Genomic DNA, 19,754 nt, shown 5'->3' with positions numbered 1-19,754 from the left:
AGGTTTGGGGAAATAAAAATGATAAGACATCAGGTGTTTCAAGCAGAAAACCTCAGCACTGTATATATATATATATATATATATATATACATGTGTGTCTTCGGAGCTGAAGTTGTTGCCTAACTTGCTTTTATAGAGGCGCGAGTACAGTGGTGTGTGTGTGGGTGTGTGAAAATGAGAGGATCCATGGATATATCTCTCTCATTGTGGTTTGTGTGTGTGTGTTAAATATGTGTGTGTATGCTTGTATGTAAGTGCTGAGCATGTTGCACTATACAGCCCAGTCATCCTGTTCAGGCGCACAGGGAGTGGTAAACAGTGAGAGTCCATATGTGCACAAGTGCCAGTGAACGTGTGTGTGTCTCCAGCACTGCCTCACATCTGGATAACAGGCTGTGCTGGAAAGTGAACAAACTAACATTCTCACTCAGTGGGGACACATTCCTTAAAACCGAACCCTGTCCACTCCCTGCCAATGGTGTAGGAGCTAACAGATCTCTGAGGTGAAACAGTATCAAAATGGATCAAAATAACATGAGCTTTCGCTCTATTACTTTTCCTTTCTTGGCTAACACCGCGGGTCTCTTTTGACCTCTGACAGATTCTAATGACTCTCATGCAAGTCTAATGTGAACCTCACTTTTATGGAGAACCACCTTCCTCTAGGTCTACTCAGTTCTGGTTAGATCAGTTTATTAGACTGCAGTGCAAATAATTCATCCTGGAGTACTACAGGCATCAAACTGTCAAATACAATGGGATTTTTATAAGCCACAGCAGAATGCCCTACCTGGAAGGTCACAGCCCAGTATCTCCACTCGCATCCCGATCCCTGCTGGAGACCACCTCTCTGGATACAGCCTGATGTACTGGGCCACTGTCTCCTCAAAATGACGCAGCTCTGGGGTGTCGTAGTGTGTGTTCCCCTCAAAAATCTGCACGATACACAAATATAAATTAGCACTGACACTTACTGAACTGGAGCTTTTTGGGACCAAGACAACCGTTCTGTCCTCTCCCCTGTTACCCACCTTGGGTAGGCTAGTCTTGCTGTCCATGATGAAATTCCACTCTTTTCCATTCAGGCTGTGTGCTATTTTGTACTTTCTAACAAATGCTCGATTGTCTGTAGTCGCTCCACTTCCTGCATCTCCCCCCCTTGCCCCTTGGGTGATCACACCGCGTACTGTCTTGGGCACACCCAAGTCCACCTGTGGATTAGATTTAGATTAACATGTTGCATTTTGTGTAAACCAACCCATGGTTATGTTTTATTGCAGTTGTGTGCCTTTGTTGTGGCAGCTGAAATGACTGTATGTGGAAACCGGAGCTTAAACCTGCCATTTGCTACATGCAGAAACGACATTTCTGCTGTCAAACAACTGTTTTTCTGAACAAATGACACTGCAACCAAACAGCTGCCAACCTCTAATGTGTATATGTAGCACAAAACCTTTCTCTGTGAGTAATAATATAAAAATACATTATAGGCAGAAATAGACATATTTATTTATTTACTAATTTTGATCTCCATTAACTGTATTCTGCACAGTTGGGGTTCCCTCAGGATCATCTCCTGCTTAATGTGTAATGTTAGAGTGATTCATTTTTCATTTATATTATAACATCACATATTACATCTTTAACGTAGAAGAAGAAAGGGACCCTCTTGTACCTGTAGCCATTCCTCTCCAGCCAGCGGCTGTGCAGGGGCAGGGAACCAGCCAGAGCGGCTGGCCACCAGACGGGCGGTCCCAGGACTCCATACCATGTCCCTGCTGGAGGAGGCTGAGATCTGGGCATCAGGCAACAGGCCGGACAGCAGCCCCTGCAGGTCTGAACACGGAGCATCTGGAATGGACAGCGGAGAGGGCAGAGATTACTTTAACCTTCACCTCAGGGGAGTTGATGGAGGAGTTTCACCAGAGCTGTTACACATATTCCCACCTGGGAGCTGTTAAGCTTCACCGCAGGATTGCACTACTGGCTACTAGGCATTAAGAGTTTAGACTGAAACAAATAGGAGAGGGTGAATGTGAAGGACCAGGGAGCGGGGGAAGGAAAAAAGATGTGTAGCGCAGCACTACTGCTTCATGTCCAATATGCAATTAGACTGCCATTAGTGAGGTAAAAGCATATGTTAAGTCTGCTGCTGAATGGGCAGACTTCCCAACTTTGCATTCATGCACTTCACATCTCACACAAATATTAATTCTTTTTTGAATATGTTGTGGATATACTGTGTCTTTATATTCTGTACATTTCCTTGCCTGTTCACTATGCTGCACAAATTTTATGTACATTCTCCCACTGAGGGAAAGTTCCACAGATTCAGACATGGACTGTGGAGTAGCGTTAAAAGTAACTTGCTGAGTGAGAGGGAGAAATGAGGATTAAGGGGATAAGAACAGTATAATAGAAGGAGCTGGGAGGCAGAAGAGTAGAAAGAGCGTGGAAAGAGTGAGAAAAAGCTAAAGAAAGCAACTCAGAGCTGAAGATGACGTCTGGGAGACTGGGAGGAGGAGAGCAAGACGTGGAGATGAGACTCCTGCAGAGACAAACAGTGGAAGAGGGAAGAATAGAAGGATGAGGACTGAGAGACTCAGGGTGGTGAGAAGCAGAGAGAGCTTGAGGAAGAAACAGAGGAAGAGAGAAAGGGCAGAAGAAACGGAGATGAGATGTTAGCTGTGCTGATGATTTAGGAGAACACAGATCAAAGTTTCATGCTGTTATGTCACTGCAAATGCAGGAGATGTAAATAATGAATAAAAGGCACAGGATGTGTGTGTGCGTGTGCCAGTGGGTGGTGTCTATGTAGATTTCACAGGGCATGCCTTCTTTTGAGGTCATCTGTGAGAGTTTTTTTTCAATCTTCTGCTATATTTAGACTCCGCCTGTGTGGATGTACCTGTACTGTAACAGCTAATAGTTGTTTCAGCTGTAGCTGTTAAGGCTGAGGCGAATCACAGCTTCTGATGTAAGAGTGAACAGGAGCCATGAATGATTGATCGGTACTCGTTTCTCGATATAGAAAAGCTCACAGAGCAAAGAGGACACATCAAAAAAGTATCTAAAACCATGAGAGGAAAGGAGGCGGTGCTGGGGGAGTCAGAGATAGAGAGAGCACAGAGAAGACGTGGGAGAGCAATGAGAGCGAAATGACACTGGTGGTGCCTCCGGAAGGAAGAATAGAGAAAGTTTCCTTTAATTAGCCTGAGGGTTGGTATGTTTGAAAGACAACAGACACTGTAAATCTGTGAGTGTGTATGTGCCAATGTGTGTGTTCCTGGCTTTTTACGTAAAGGAAGTTCTACTAGTTGATCCTCCCTAAGAACAATATATTTAACGTTCAAACGTTTCTTTCTTGGCAAGACAATGAAAAAGGCTCTTGATTTAAATCCCTAAATCACAAAAGTGGACAAAAAAAGGATTTCTCTTCTCCCTCATCACTTCTGCTAACTTGCCCTTGAACAGGAATATGAGCCCTGAAGTGCAGCAGAAAAGTGTTGTTCCTCTTCAAGCTGCATGAATATGAAACAGGATGATACCGAAGTCAACTTTCTTTTGGAAAAATAAATAAATAAAAAAAGGTTAGATAAACCTAACCTTGTAACACACACGCCCATATGCACACACCTGTGATCTGGCATCCGTAGAGCTCAAAGCGCAAGGCGATTCCATTCTTCCAGGTCTGTGGTCGGATACGAACAAACCGGGCCAAAACCGGCTGTGGCACCCGGTTCAGGACCACCTCGGCTGGGTCTGTGTTGGCATGAAAAGTCTGGAAAAACAAAGACAAATAGAAGACAAAGGTTGGCGGCTGTCAGACGGAGATGTACTATACTGTACTGTGTCTTATCGCTCTCTGCCTCTCACACACACACTGCTCTACACCCATCAACAGTGCATGTTTCGCTTGACTACACACACACGCACACACAGTGGGAGGCCGGACAAAGCAGAGACAACCCAAACACAGATCCAATGTCACCCTCCCAGCTGTCGATGTGTTTTGGGGTCAAAGGTTCAGTGCTGGGAGGCTGGGAACGCCTGACGATGGATGAGGGTTTCTTTCTCTCTGTCTTCCAAGCTTTGACACATACACATAAACACACATACACACACACACTGCTAACTCATCCACAAGCCTCCACACACACTGTGTTGGTGGTCATAGGAAACTGTGGGAGACATGACCTGACACGGCCAAATATGACTGGCCTTCAGACGCAGGAAGTCTGTCCAGGTGGGAAGGATGTGAGTGAAATTCACTTCCTGAGGCATCCACCCCAGAACATCAACAATCACCTTTACTTCAACAACACTCCCTTCCTAGCATTTGCTCTCAAGAGGCAGGGTGGGGCACCAGAGGTTGGAGGGAAAATGTAACCAATGTGATCAAGTTACTTCCTGTTTTGGGCAGAAAAGCATCCCATGATGCTCCAGGGTGTAGGATGGGGGGGCACTCAGTGATAGATAGACTGTGGTTTCCTTCCTTTTTTGTGGCAAAAACATTTTCCAAAACCATAACTCCTGGTTTGTAATTATGAGTAACTTCCGCTTCCTTGTCTACCTCTTCTCTCCACTCTGTCACTGGCAAGAGTTTTTATTTTCTAGTAACTAAGGCCTGTTGGTGTGTGTTGTTTTAGTTCCTCTTTAGTTTCAGGCTGTCCAAACCAGCAACAAATGGTGGGTGAAAAAAGCGGGCCTGAATCTTACAAGGTCAATTTGCTGCTATTAGCTTAGCTTTTCTGTTATTGTATTTCATAGGCTAAGGGAGGCCCTAAGGGAGGCCCTAAGATAGGCTCTAAGGGAGGCTCTAAGGGAGGCCCTAAGGGAGGTCCTAAGGGAGGCTCTAAGGTAGGCTCTAATGTAGGCCCTAAGGGATGCTCTAAGGTAGGCCCTAAGGTAGGCCCTAAGGTAGGCCCTAAGGGAGGCTCTAAGGGAGGCTCTAAGGGAGGCCCTAAGGGAGGTTCTAAGGGAGGCTCTAAGGTAGGCTCTAATGTAGGCCCTAAGGGATGCTCTAAGGTAGGCTCTAAGGTAGGCCCTAAGGTAGGCCCTAAGGTAGGCCCTAAGGGAGGCTCTAAGGGAGGCTCTAAGGGAGGCCCTAAGGGAGGTTCTAAGGTAGGCTCTAAAGTAGGCCCTAAGGTAGGCCCTAAGGGACGCCCTAAGGAAGGCTCTAATGGAGGCCTTAAGTTAGGTCCTAAGGTAGGCCCTAAGGTAGGCTCTAAGGTAGGCCCTAAGGTAGGCCCTAAGGGAGGCCCTAAGGAAGACTCTAAGGGAGGCCTTAAGTTAGGCCCTAAGGTAGTCTCTAAGGTAGGCTCTAAGGTAGGCTCAGGCCCTGCTGGGCTGGTTTGGGTGTGTGGGACAGAGAGGAGGGTGGTTCTGGGACACTGGAACTCACTGATGAGCCTTCCTGGTGTTGTGGGCCCAACTCTCATTGAGCGGGTGCCCACCTGATGACCCTGTAGACTTGCCTGCACACCTGGAGTGAGGCTCTGCGGGGCTTGTGAATTAGGGCAGAAGGATAGGATATAATATGCAAACAGGTTTCAGATGGGGAAGGGTGGAGTGCGATCTTGTTATGAAGCCTTGAAGATTTATGACGGCATGGCCTCATAACAGTCTCTTTGGGACCAGGCAGGGAGCTTCCATAGGTAAGCTCACCTATTTCTTGGCACATGTCATTGTGTATTTTGGTAACTCTTTGCCACATCTCTCTTAATCACCTCCATTTTCCCCTTAAAGCTCTTCAGGACTGTACAGTTGATATCTCCCCACTCGTCCTCTCTCACCCCCATACACTTTTCCTCGTCTTGTTGGTGACTACATGCTGAAACCACACACACAAAGACACAGGAAACCACAGGAACCCACACACATCCTACAAAGTCAGATAAGCAGAGGAAGCGTCTTTTAACTGACTGAGTGACTGTTAAGTGTCATTCACACTGTGTGTTTGCGGTTGACTGGGTTGGCTGATAGAAGAGCTGCTGCTGACCGACTGATATCAGCGAAAACACTCAGACTGACATCATAGACAGTATGCACAATGGAGAGATGGAGCGACATCTGCTACAAGCAGCAGAATTAAAGATTAAAGGCATCATTTCTAAAAAAAAAAAGTTCCTACATGATTTTTCTTTTACTCTAATCCGAGCACAGGATGATCAAACCTAAGCTCCCACAGCCTACACATTTGATTCTCCTTTCTTTTGATATTGTTTTTCATTATAAGTGTGTTTTCAGTAAAGTGAGATAATGATACTCTGCCATAATGTTGTAAAGTGACCCATTTGTTAAAGTCCCACAATGATATGATATTCCAGAAATTCCAAAACCAGTGGGAATATGAGTGATATGACTTCAAAATCCTACTCAAGGGGTTTTATTTGATTTTGGGCATGGCCTGATTTAATCAAGAGGAGCTGACACTGGTAATACAAAGGAGCATGAGTGTTTGAACAGATAAGCGGGGCTATCTCTGCTGTATCTGCTGTTGAAATGAGGATAGACAGCCGTTATGTTTACCTAAGAGGCCAAACAGTGGATGCAGGCTCTTATGGGGGTTATGTAAACACCCATGCATGCTCACACAAAGACACGAGTAGAGATGGAGAGTGTGCCTCATACACTGAACCACCTTTACCACTCCCAGAAAATCTGTGCGTAAAACAAAGAGCAGCAGGGAGGGAAGACGGGAAAAACAGAAAATGACTGCAGGGAGGAAGAGTCCTCAGAAGAATAGTTAAAAACAGATGAGGAGAAGAGAGGATGGAGGAGATAGAAAGAAAAGGTTGAATGGAGGGCAGCAGATTTAACTTAATGAAGAATAGGAACAGAGGAATGTGGAAGAGGAGGCAGGGAGTGGTGGCAAACAACGACTAGATTCATCACTGGAGAGGAAATACTCCGTCTGAGTGTTGATTTCATAATACAAACAAACTGCAAAATTCAGTGGAATTTCTTCAGTTTTTACATAAAATTGCCAGCACATTATTGGACAAACACCATAACTCAGGCATCAGAACGTTGTGTGGCCCTGTTAAGCACTCAAGCATCATCATCTTAAGTGTAAATCATTAGCAATAGTTTCTACTTTAATAACATAAAATATGTAATAAAAAAACATAACAGGCATAATCAAGGCCATAAATAGTTCAGTCTCAAAAGTGGAAAGTTTGAAAATGCCTATAAAATATTTGTCCATTACAACTTCCCAGAAATGTCTTGTTCCAATGTACAAAATGCCCACCACGACTAAAAGGCCATTAGCTGGTGCATTATAATATTGGCTGCTGCTTTACTTTGTTTTTATCTTTAGATAAAAGCAGGGAATATGGCCAACATTACTGACACAAAAAGAACAATTTGTTCAATAAGAATCAGCTCGAGAGGCTCTTTCCATTTTTCTTGTTGATCTGAGAGGAGAGAAAAGAAACTCAGGAGGAGGACGAGAACGACAAGACTCCCAGCTTCTTCTGTCTACCTTCACTTCCTCCCATCTATTGTTGGAGCACCTGAAAGGTCACTCATTTGACCCCTGACCTATTACATCCAAGGTTAAAGGGCAATGGCCTTAAGCAGCAGATGGTTGGTCATTAGCCACGTTGATAATGTGGTTACTTTTTGACTAACTAGGAAGTGGGGAATTGAACTGTGCATTTTATTAAAGAATGGGCAAGCAGAACCTAAAGTGTGTGTAAGTGCTGGCATGTGTGGCATATGGAAGGGCAAGGCCGCCAGTCTGGCGTCTGAGCCAGCCCTGTAATCTGCCTGACGACGCGCATGCTTTTTTTTTTTGCTTGTGTATATGTGTGTGAGCCTCTCTCATCACATGACGTGCATGAGAGGTGGGCTGAATAATTCAAGTTGTCATGTTGTGTCTATCCTAGTGCGCAGTCATGAAAATATAACGAAGCCTCACTAGTCTGAAACACACACACACACACACGCACGCACGCACGCAAGCACGCACGCACACACGCACACACACACACACACGCACACACACACACACACACACACACACACAGCATATGATGGCCAGTCATTTGTGTGAACACTGGCAGGACAGAGGCATCATGGGTATTTAACTATTGATGACCTCTCCAGAGAACGAGGTCACTGTGGAAGGTGTGTGTGTGTTGTCGTAAACACCCACTGATAAGATCTAAAGCTCTGGAGCAGCAAACACTAAAAAGAAGCTAATGTGCATCCCAAACAACTACATTTCACTAGTTCTTGTTAGAGCAAAGAGCATCAGTTCTTTGGAAAATGAGACATAGATTGATGCATACATCATAGCATGATTCATTTACCATCTCGCTCTTTCTCTCTCTATTCTGTATTTCTGGCACGTCTGCTTCCTCTGCCAGTGTTTTCCTTCAAGCTGATGGCACCACGGGGAGATGTGGCGAGGTCTGTGCAAGACATTATTCGTTTTCCAGCCATTTTTTCATCCCCATGTTGTTCCCTTGATCCCAGTCTCTTTCTCTGTCCATTACACTCCTCATCCCTGTCTTCCTGCTCCAGTTATTCCTTCTTTCTTTCTAGCCATTACCCCCCCCTCCATCTTTGCTCCAGACGTTCCCTCCCTCCCCCTTTCTTGGCTCTCGGTATGAAGATGTTGACAGTGGGAACTGGTTCCAGCTGGCCGCTCTTCACTACTGCCTCTAAGAGGGGCTAGAGGTGTGTGTATGTGTGTGTGTGTGTGTGTGTGTGTGTTAAGGTTGAAGCAGTCATCCTTATAAATTGTCTTATACTTCCTTATGTCCTTATGTCGAACTCTCCCACTTTGTACCAACCTTACCAGCTGTGTCTGACCCACGTCTGTGTGCATGAGGTGTAACTTGTGCATATAATGATTCATATAGTTATGTTTGTATTAGCATGAAGGATGAGTAAGTAAAGAACTGAGCGTTGTGTGCGTGGGTGCATGCCACAGTGTTTGATGGAGGTGCAGGCTGAAATGCTGTGTGGGCTTTTTCCCCTCCCAGGTTACTTTCTGTTTATGTGAGTGTGTTGAACAGATTTAGTGCAGTCTCACAATGCTTTTCACTATAACAATGCTTGGTTAGCACTGGGGCTGATGGGATTTTCCTCACAGAAGGATGACATTGTGTGTCTTTAATGTTAATTTGCTTAGGTGCACAGGTGTGAGTATGCTACAGAAAATGACTGTGTGTTTTAGTCTGTGTGAGAGTGGCTGTGTGAGAGATATGCAATTCCTGAGTGAGCTGGAGTCTCATCAAGTAATGAGGTGCATATGTGAGGAGTGTGATTTAGAATTAACAAGTCGCATGGGTGTCAAACTGAAATTGTGTCAAAAGAATATCTCTCTCTCTCTCACACACACACACACACACATATATATATATATATATGCGCACGCGCGCGCACACACACACACACACACGCACGCACACACACACACACACACACACACACACACACACACACCTCCTGTTTGTTGGGGTGAGGTGATCCAATGTGCTGTGTTGGTGATTTTCTCTTCACAGCACTTTCATTTAAAAAAAAAAAAAAAAGCCACTGCTTTCCAAAATGCCTTTTCTTTTCAGCAGCTCTCTCTTTGTCTGCCTCTCTTTCTGTCAAACAATCTTTACTGGCATTAAATCCTTCGGTCTTTGTTAACACAGCAAATAAGGACACAGATCTAAATGGCAACGTGCTCTCTCCCTGTAACAAACACACTGATGTAGGAACTGCCAAGCCAATCCTTTTATTCATGGATGATTCATATCTGATGCACAAAGACACAATGACTGCTCAACCTTCCACAAACACATATGTACTCTACACTACCGACACATGCACGCTGTTCCAAAGCCACATTAGTTTCAAGCTCACTGTTAAATGACAATTAGAATAACCAAACCCCAGTCATTACAGGACCCCCTGATGAGAACTGAGCTTCAACCACTTAAGGGCTCTTTGGGGGGCTTAAGATGGGCTAACTGGGAGTTTGTACGACATGACTGGTGGATTAACAGTCACGGAAGATTCAACTGCAGCCTGTGGGGACCAGAGGGAAACCTGACTGATGAGGAGAATGAAAGACAGGAACAGTGAACCGATTTGTCCACAGCATTATTCCTAAATCTTATTCATATATCACTATCTGGTCGGCAAAAATACAACGAGGAAGTTTTATCCAACATTATCCAAGATGCTTTGCCTCAATGTCACACACCAGAGAGCATGAATTTACAGTAAATCCATGTGGAATTCAAACATAGCCCTATCACACATGGAGTCATCTTTTCTTTATGATTATCAGAAACAAAATGTTATATTTACTAGTATCTGCAGTACATTTAAGCAGATATACGTTATGTAGATTATGTATGCAGCCTGCCACTGGTTAAAATGCCAGACATTATTACCTGGTTTCAGCTTTTTGCTGAATATTCCTAAACTGTGCTGAGTGCAGACTTAAATACAGTGTGCAGCCTTCTAAAGGTCCTGTTCATTTTCACTGCACCGGCCACTTCAGCCCTTTTTCTTTAGAGCCCATACTTTAAAACTAATCTGCTGTTTTATTGATCTTTTGTCCTCCCACTGGACTTTGTGCATTCTGAAAGTTGAAATCATAACCAATTTACACAATTCAAAGCAACCTCTCATACAGGAAGCAATATCTCATCAAGTGCATGTTGATGCATCTGTCTGAGTCCATGTCTGAATTTTTTTTTCTTTTTGCTCAGACAGATTAGTGGACTCAGATTACGCAGTACAGACGGGCACACATCACACAGTATACATATGCACACGCATGCACAGACCTCCAGACAGATAGATCAGCCAGAGGGTAGTTAAAGGGGGGTCTGTGGATTCTGTGTGGATGTCGACGTTAAAGGAATGAGAGGCATCTGGGGGCTGCAATAAATTGCACAGATGTTGACTTCTAAGTCAAATCCACGTTTCACTCAATAATCTCAGCATCAAATACCCCCCACTGGCCCCACCCAAACTAATCATTGGCACTCACAGAAGGGAGATCCCAGTCCATGTGGGTAAGTGTGTGGATTAACTGACTCCACACACCCCGAACCTCACCCACTTTCTATTTTCCTTCTTGAAATCCACAGTGACCTCAAACCAGAGATCAGGGAGTGAGTTCGAACCCCCTGGAGACAAGCCGGTGGTTGCACCATGTGAACAACAACAATAACAACCTAGACTGTAAGTACATTCATACACAAGCCTGTGTGTCAATCTACCCCCCCCCCCCCCCATCTGACACACAAACCAGGATCAATAGAAGCACTGAACATCACCAATTTCAGGAAATAACGCAAAAACAAACCTCTTTAACACAAACTTACTCAGCCAGCACCTAGTGTCAGTCCAAGTGTTTCACAACCTCAGGTGTGTATGCGTGTGTGACGGTTTGAAAGAGATGATGAATAGTGAGCCCAGATAAGGGCACACAGAGGACTCCATTGTTCTTGTTTGTCAGCTTCCCCTCCTCTCTCTGTCTCTATCTCTTCCAGCCTCCTATTCCCTCTTTCTCTAACCCGTGACAGGGGTCATGACTCTGGTTCCTAACAGTCTTAGAAGGGGAGCAACTCCTTCAGGAATGTTGCATCCATTTATGCATATGCACACAACAGACCCTGTTGTTATGAAAAGAATCATGATAGTAGTATAAAATCTATAAGAAGTGCACTACAAGTTCAAATCCTGATTAAGCAAAGTGAGATTTTTTTTTTGTAGGCTCCATTTCTTGACTGTTTCATCACTTTATATGTAGAATATGCTAATCTTAATGCATGCAAGTAGGCTTGACCTCCATCTTACAAGGGCTAGTTAAGTCAGCTCCTGGCTTGTTTTACATGACTCACTTTAATGCACAGTATGTTGCTGAACGTGTGCGCACATACCTTGTGGTTTTTGCCATGTCGGTACACCATCCAGTCCTCTCCATTGGTGCTGACCTCCAGTTTAAAGGTGGTAACGAAATAGGACTTCTGAGTCTCCTTGGAAATGGCTCCTTGTGTAGCAATGCCTGTCAAAACCTTCAGGAAGTGGAGGTCAACCTAGTGAAAAGAAAAAAAGACTACATTAAGAATAAGAATTTAAAAGTAGATTTATTGTACTGAGTTTGTGTATGAACAGTATGGATAAGGGAGGTAATAGGTAGGAGCCTATGGAGCACAGGGCTGATGTAGACACCACAGAGACCAGCTGCTGCCTCTGTCACTCAGGGACAGGGATGGACACTGACTGGGGCCTACTGCTGGAAGCTAGAGGGTGTTTATGTGTTTGTGTGCGCACTGTGGTGTGTTAAGGGGAGGAAGGTTGGAGGCAAAGATCAATGGCGTAATGTTCAGATGCATTCCCAAAGAGCACCTTCATCAATCATGGGCTTCTGGGTGCTCTCCACTGTGCTGGTGTGTATGTGTGTTTCTATGCATGCATGTGTGTTCGAGACAGGAAAGATTGAGAGCATAGCAGCATGTCCTTATCATCAGTTCACAGTTCTCCATTTCCTTTGTGTGTGTCTGCTTCATGATCTCACACTATACAAGATGCTGCTGCCTTCTCCAGTGCATCTTCTCCTCTGCACCAGTGTCACTGAGATGAGTTATTGTTCTCAGCAAATGAAGCTAATGCTGATTCCAAACCTCATTAAAGAAGTGCAGCAATAAATACACTTAGCAGCAAACATGATGCGTAGAACAATAGAATCACCTGTATATACTCCTTGTTGCTGTCCTCCGATGGCGTCCAGGCGTTGTCGTTGTTGTTGAGGCGGGCCTGCCGTGGCAACCAGCGGCTGTCGTAGAAGGTCGTAGAGGCGCTGATCTGATCCTCACTGATTTTCCCTGACTCCATGCCGAGTGCCATGCTGCAGTGGAATGCTGCTGGGAGAGAAGGGGAAACCAGAATATTTATTAATGTGACTTCACAGTGGAATATGAGCTGTAAGAGAAAGGAAGGTGAGGAGAGGACAATACAATGTATGACTGATGCAAGAGAAAATGATTAGAGACTGAAAGAGAAGATCTAAGCAGTGTCTTACAGAGCTCAAAGACAGAGACAAAAAGGTAAATCCAGACAGAGAAAGGGCAGAAGGAGAAAGAAAGAAAAGAAAAAGAGCCCAACAGGTGAGCAGAAGTAAATTGAGGTGAAGTTAATTTATATTCTAAAAGAAAATAGTATGAGTCTACTTCTGAGAAATCATGCTCTCTGAGGAGAAAGCAAGATAGGCAGAGAGCAGTGAGAAAGAGGTTCAAGACTGAAATAGCATTAAAGTAGACAAAGCTGAAAAGACTGAGGGTGAGAGGAGTGAAAGATGAAGAAAGAAAGATGAGTGTCAGCAGACAAGGTAACACAGACGGCATTTGAACACAAATTTGCTAAAAGTTATCTCGCACTCACAGTCGGCGACTTCCTTGTGTGTCATGTTGTAGCGGGCGGAGAAGCCGTCTTTGGCCACCGCCATGTCAGTGTGGAAGGAGAGGGACAGCAGGCCGGAGGACGACTGGATCTCGGGAGGGATCTTTGTCCCGCAGTACCGGCCGATCAGAGGAGCCACTGCAGACAACACACACAGATTCAACAGATCTAAACATTGTGTGATTTCATTTTTAAAATGTATCCGTTTGCATTTACTGCCACTTGCTGTATGTGCTATGTTTATGTCCCTTCCTTTAAAATAAAAATCCAGCACTGCAAAGGCTTTCGGTGGCACACTGCTGCAGTAAGTGATGTCTAATGAGTCACAGCATGCGTCCCCACATCTCCCTGCCTCCCATTATTCCTCGCTCTCCTGTTTCTCTCCTGTCCATCCTTCCATCTGCTGTGTGTGTCTCAGCCAGGGCCCAGCAGGGGGACTGGAATCCCTGCCTTAATGCAAGCTGCACTGGGATCAGCTGCAGAGACACACACATGCACATACTGCACATACACTCACACATGTACCAGTGAGGATTACAGTAGTCTCAAGAGGAGCTCCCTTGGCAGACACCAAATTCTTCACCCTTCCGTCTTGTTTCCCATCCCTTTTTCATGCCCGAGGACTCAGCTCACTGGAACTGGGTTACACTTTAATTTCCTCCTAATTCTCAACTTTGAATGGTATAAATTGTTTTTAGCTATCAAAGCTCCCAAATTCAAGGCTATAATTGGAATTTTAAATCCACTTGGATCCCTTTTTAGCAAATGAAAATGAAATAATTAGATCAAATCCTCGGTTCTCTGCTTTATGTTTTTGGGGAGGGGGGGTTTATCAAGAAAGAGGTGGAAAATGAACCACTCACCACCACTAATGTGGTTTTCAGCAGCACCACCACCACAACTAACAAACATTGCCCTATGGCGGTCACTATCAAAACCCTTGATAACATCCTCAAATGTTTTTTCCTCGCCACTTCCTGATCTCAGCTGATAGGCCACCTTTGCGACGCACCGCACCTCCTATTGGATACACACAGATATTCATCGTGGCCGTCACTCTCACTCACACAGAAGAGGAAGGAAGTGCTAGGTGATAAGGAGAGAGGACAGGGAGTATAGGAAGGGGGTGCTGAAGGGTGTTATTATGGAGAGGGAAGAGGGGCCTGGGAAAGAGCTGCTCCTCAGGGGTGTTGAGGCACTTTCAGCCCCCCGTGTGAAATAATGTTTCCTCTATGTAATGTAAAGGGATGCAAGGCAAGGCTGCTTACATCAAAGAGAGTGTTGGCTGCTCAGGAAATTGAAGACTGGTATGGAGATTTCTCTGTGGGAATGTAGGGGATTGCATGAGTCAGTGTGAGCTTGAAATGTGGATATGAATATAACGTGTGTATGTGTGATCCCCACATCCCAGAAACATTGATTTTCCAGGCAACTGTATGCCTCCGCACCTTAATAAGTGAGTGTATGTGCGGTTGATCCAGTGCGTGCACGCTTCCCCTCAGTTGTCAGTTCAACATCTGAATGTGTCATTTGTGTGTGCACGTCCTCACCTTGGGGCAGGCCATCCCACACATCCAGCCAGTCGTACTTGCAGTCACCCTCTCCCACCAGCAGGGGGTCGTTCTCGAGGTCAAAGGTCAGGAAAGTGAGTGTGATCTCCATGCGAGGCGGTGCGATGATCATGTAGGAGCACTCCAGATTGTGAGGGTATTTATCCGGGAACCCCGGGGACTCGATCATGCCGGAGGAGCTGGTGAAATTGCGGAAGCAGAACTCCGACCCTGAACAGATAAGAGGATATTTAGAAAGGAATAAGCAATCGGTCATATTAGGAGAAGATATATAAGTAATTGATCACACGGGAATATCTCATCTGACTTTCAGAGGGTGTTTCAGAGAATCGTTCATCACTGACTGCAAGCTGGTGTATAAAGTAGCTGTGGTGTGAGACACACACATGATTTATGATTGTCGATTGAGGAGAAAATACACAGCAAGCAAATGCTCAAGGAGGCATATCTAACACTGCGATGTGAGAGATGAGCAGGCTGAAGGCTCTTTTTGTCAGCTGTGCCCTTTGGACCTCAGTGTCCCCACCCACCAATCAGCTCCACCACCATCTTGACACAAAGCACCAATATTTTCAATGTGTGACTTGATCAGGATGTGAACAAACATACTCTTTCCCTCTTGTTCTTTTGTGCACTCTTTTGTGTGTGTCTTACACTCTCTCACACACACCACAAACGTTGTGTAATGGTTCTAAGTGGGCCCTTTGCGGCAGCTCCTCATTAGCCATGCAGATTTATGCGCCCTGGGCGGCTCACCTTGAGCGCCAACAGCTGTGTGGCTCAGATCATCTACCCATCAGCCACTGCTCTGCGGCCCACTGGGGAGCCTGAGTCATGGTTGAGTGTTTATGGACCAGCACGTCAATGAGGGTGGGAGAGCTGACGGTCCAGCACATGCACATATGCACACAAAACTACACTCACCCAGCTATTTTCTCACTTCTTTCACCTTCTCCCCTAATATCTTTACATGCAGGCTGTAAACACTTGGATCTGTATGACTATTTATATACTAGCCAGTAAGGCAAATATCCTCATGTGATAACGTTGCAAAGAAAAAGCAGGAATTTAATTAGATCTTTATTTAACATCGTGAAATGCCTGTGGTAGTGGTCTTTCTAAACCTAATGATGGCACTCAAAACTCTGTTCTTCTTGTGGCTATTTATAAGTGTACTTGCACTGGACATTGGGGTTTTCAGCTTCTCTCCAACTGAAATGATTTTTACAAGGCTGTCATTACATTTCCCTTTGCCAAGACAACCGGCAGCACATGACTAACACAAAGAAAAGAGTCCATTCTTGTATCTCTCCAATTGTTGCCTTTGTTAGAAGCAGATAAGGAGGTCAGGTTAAGGAGGCTCAGGGAAGAAGGTTCTGGTGGATTTCAAACCTGGGAAAGCAGGGTTGCATCCAGCAGCACTGCACTGTGTCAGAGAACTGCCAGGCTGTGTTTGATAACCAGATACATATTCATAAAAGCAGCATTTAGGAGCAGAGACGTGCTCACAGCACATTCCTTCTGCAGCATTCCTCCCAGGCACCAGTTGTTATTATCAGGCAGCCCTATAAAAGTGGAGGGGTCGACTGGCTGCTCTGGCCCTCCCCTGTCTACACTTGGTTAATAGCAGAGAACTGACCCCAATCAACACAGAGACAGAGGGAAAAAAAAAGTCGAGATAAATGCACTGTCTGTTTCTCTCGTTTGTTTTTCCTCTTCACTCACAGCTTTTCCTGTTTTTTCAGTCTATTCCTCCTCATTATTTTGCCTCTTTCATTGCTTTGTTGCAAATAATTTTCTATTTAAATATTTTTGGTTTTATTTCCTTCTCTCTCTCTCTGTGTATACATATTTATGAATATAAAATGCATGTGTATTAATCAGGTTTGCACACATGCACATCCATAAAGTATGCTCTGCTAAAGATGGAAAAATTTCCCCCAACGCTAAAACTCTTGAATCGACTCCAGTGGATCATTTGCCCGCACAGCCTAGCAGCTCACACACCTGGGCATGTTGAAATATGATGGTAATTTACAGCAAGTTACCAGCGATATGTCCCTATCGCCTCCACTACAGACCCCCACCTCCCTCTGTTACATGTGTTTTTGGATGTGTGTGTGTGTGTGTGTGTGTCTAGTTCCTGGAGTGAGCAGCATAAATCAGAGTCAACATGAATGCTATTAATCCTTTAAAGCAATAACATGAATGTGACTGTAATCTTGTTCATAATGTAGTAAATGAACTGCAGTGTACAGTGATATGCCAGTGCGTGTGTCTTTGTATGTGTTGTTTGTTTACGCCTTTTATTAAGCTCATCACATGTGAGTCTTTTCCTGCTGGCATGTTTGTCTCTCAGTATGTGTCTGAACTATGTGTGGGTCTGGTTTTGAAGGTTTGTGTGATAGCATCCCAGCATGTGCAAGGCCCAGTAACACACTGGCCTTGTTTCTTACTGGGTCACATTGCAGCAGTCCAGAGTGCTACTGCCGAAAACTAAAATCTGAGCACAGCTTGACTCCATCGCCTCCAAGCACACCACCCTGTGTGTTTTACAGTCTGCACAAACTAGACACATCACACACACAGTGCTGCCATGTGCCTATGCTGGGTGCACGCATGTGTATGTATATTTACGTGTGCATGTGCACTTTGCAGTGTCTATGTATGCATGAGTACCTTCTCTTATCGTTAGTGCTCATTAGTTCACAGTACGTGAACGAGACAAAAACAAGTCCCTCTTACTACCTCCCTCTGTCAGCCCATGTCTTGGCCCCTGGTTGGTGCCTGCATTGCACCGTGAGCTGCCATTTGGCAAGAGCTGTCTGCTGGCAGCGAGGGGGAGGTCATTGTGTCAGTCTGTGTGTGTGTCTGAGTGTGACGCGGGGGGGCGAGAGGGTGGGTTGCTGGGTAGAAACCACTCGACTCTTGCACATGAGTGCCTGATGTAGTAGCAACTCCACATGTTGTGTCAGGGCAACCCCCATTCCTCTTCCTCCTGCTCTGTTTTTCTCTTATCTTTTCCCTGGTTCTCTCTCTTCTCAGCAGCGATGTGCAGAGTCTGTGTTCATTCACTCTTTTAACTCTCTGTCTCGTCTGCTAACGTCTAGCTACCCCAGTCCTCAGTGCACGACTCTTGCTGAGGGCTCACCCCTGCGTTTGCGAGCGTCTGCCGCACATCAAAACCTCCTCTCCCTCCGCTCTCCACCTGCCTGTCTTCGTCTGACACACATCTACTCCTCATACACAGCCACACGCAGATCTCTCATGTAACCCTGCTTGAGCTCAGTTCACGACTCCATTGAAGAAAATCTCTCCTGAGGCACCTGAGGAGGGATGCCTGTGTGTGTGTGTGAATATGTGGTGGAAGGGGTGTGCTGTGGGTGAGGGTGGAAAGCCCATAATAACATCGAGAACAACATGAAGACCCAAGAAAAGAAAAACAACATTCTTGGAGTGTCACAGCTCGACACTTTTATAGACCCACAGAGACGTTCTGGATCAGTCTGAAGCAGCATTACCAAGAGAAGAACACTCCTAATTCACTCTGAATGTGTAGTGCTGAGGCTTCTGTTGTGTGTTGAAGAAATTATCAAGTTTTTTTAATCTTGAGCACAAAAAAAAAGCTGATGTCAAAAAGTCTCCTGTGGTTCAAAGTGTTTGTGCAGCTTCATGCAGTTGCTCATCATGTGTTGTTATTTCATTTTGGGACATGTTTTCTTCATCACTGATCAGTCTTAAACACTCTTTGCAATCAGTTCATTTATTCATGAATTTAATTTAGCTTTCCCAGTTAATTACTTAAATGCAATCTCAGAGCTAGGATGATTTGGGTGTTTCAGGAATAAACAACACATGGCAATCAGTCATATAGTAACAGCCATCACTGACGCGAGGCTCATTGTCCAATCAACACTGCAGCATCAGAAATACACACAGGGCTAGTGTTATGACTGGCACTTTGACGGGGGTCCCGCCTTAGGCTGCGGTCCATCCACAACCCGACAGATGACACGGTAGCGGTCACGGAGGAGACCCAACACCCTGGGGTGCTCTTGGCCTGGTCTTAACTTGGGATTGGCTGCGACGATATCTGCCCCCACTGCATTAACAGAGAGCTTTGGGTAACTGGGATGAAGGGGGCTTTGCTGGCAAGTCTTCCCCCTGTAGCCGTGGTAACAGCATCAGCAGCACGTGACTGCATGTAAGTGAAAGTGTATGAGAGGTGTACGGGGGCATGGGTGGGGAGTGGTAGCCGGGGCTGAATAAAGGGTTAAGCATGCATGAGTAGGAGCAAAGTAGGCCACAACAATAAACGGGAGGAGGGGAGTTGTGCATGTTCACTGTACAGCCGGATTAAAGCACGTGTGTACTGTATATGTGTAGGTGGCTGGATGTTGTTGTGGGGCTCCCCTCAGGAGGTGGACTGAAGGGGCCTAAGTATCAGGATGGATGTAGAGTCAGAGGTCGACTCCTGCTCCTCCTTGCTGGAAATAATTAGCTTTCACCGCACAGTACCCTATTACACACACACACACACACACACACACACTGACGCATACACACACACGTTGACACAAACAGATTGCTTGTCCAAGTCAAACACCCTGGAGTTGTTACAGTCAGTGCTTATGTAACAGGCCTGAATGAACAAAACAACAACAAGCTTCAAAATCATTAGCTCATTGTATGAAAAACAGGTCAAGATAGACCTGTCTCTCCTTCTCTCTCACACACACACACACACACACACACACA

At 45.2% G+C, this 19,754-nt stretch overlaps 1 protein-coding gene across 5 annotated transcripts in view; it reads right to left on the bottom strand.

Annotated features, from left to right (window-relative positions):
* nrp2a (neuropilin 2a) overlaps positions 1-19,754 on the bottom strand; it is a 58,145-nt gene that overhangs the window by 18,178 nt on the left and 20,213 nt on the right. For 3 of the 5 annotated variants that reach the window (XM_026301871.1, XM_026301873.1, XM_026301875.1), the window contains exons 4-11: positions 14,976-15,206; positions 13,408-13,563; positions 12,718-12,890; positions 11,907-12,062; positions 3,637-3,781; positions 1,676-1,851; positions 1,032-1,211; positions 791-935 (exon numbers count right to left, since the gene is read on the bottom strand). In XM_026301871.1, the coding sequence (XP_026157656.1) occupies positions 791-935; positions 1,032-1,211; positions 1,676-1,851; positions 3,637-3,781; positions 11,907-12,062; positions 12,718-12,890; positions 13,408-13,563; positions 14,976-15,206 (1,362 nt within the window). The remainder of the gene's footprint in view (positions 1-790; positions 936-1,031; positions 1,212-1,675; positions 1,852-3,636; positions 3,782-11,906; positions 12,063-12,717; positions 12,891-13,407; positions 13,564-14,975; positions 15,207-19,754) is intronic. The other 2 variants (XM_026301872.1, XM_026301874.1) reach the window with 1 other exon arrangement.

The sequence above is a fragment of the Mastacembelus armatus genome, chromosome 2 (assembly GCF_900324485.2).
Source record: "Mastacembelus armatus chromosome 2, fMasArm1.2, whole genome shotgun sequence".
NCBI lineage: Eukaryota > Metazoa > Chordata > Actinopteri > Synbranchiformes > Mastacembelidae > Mastacembelus > Mastacembelus armatus.
Note: the sequence above shows the minus strand (reverse complement) of the source record. Positions and strands in the feature narration are given on the sequence as shown.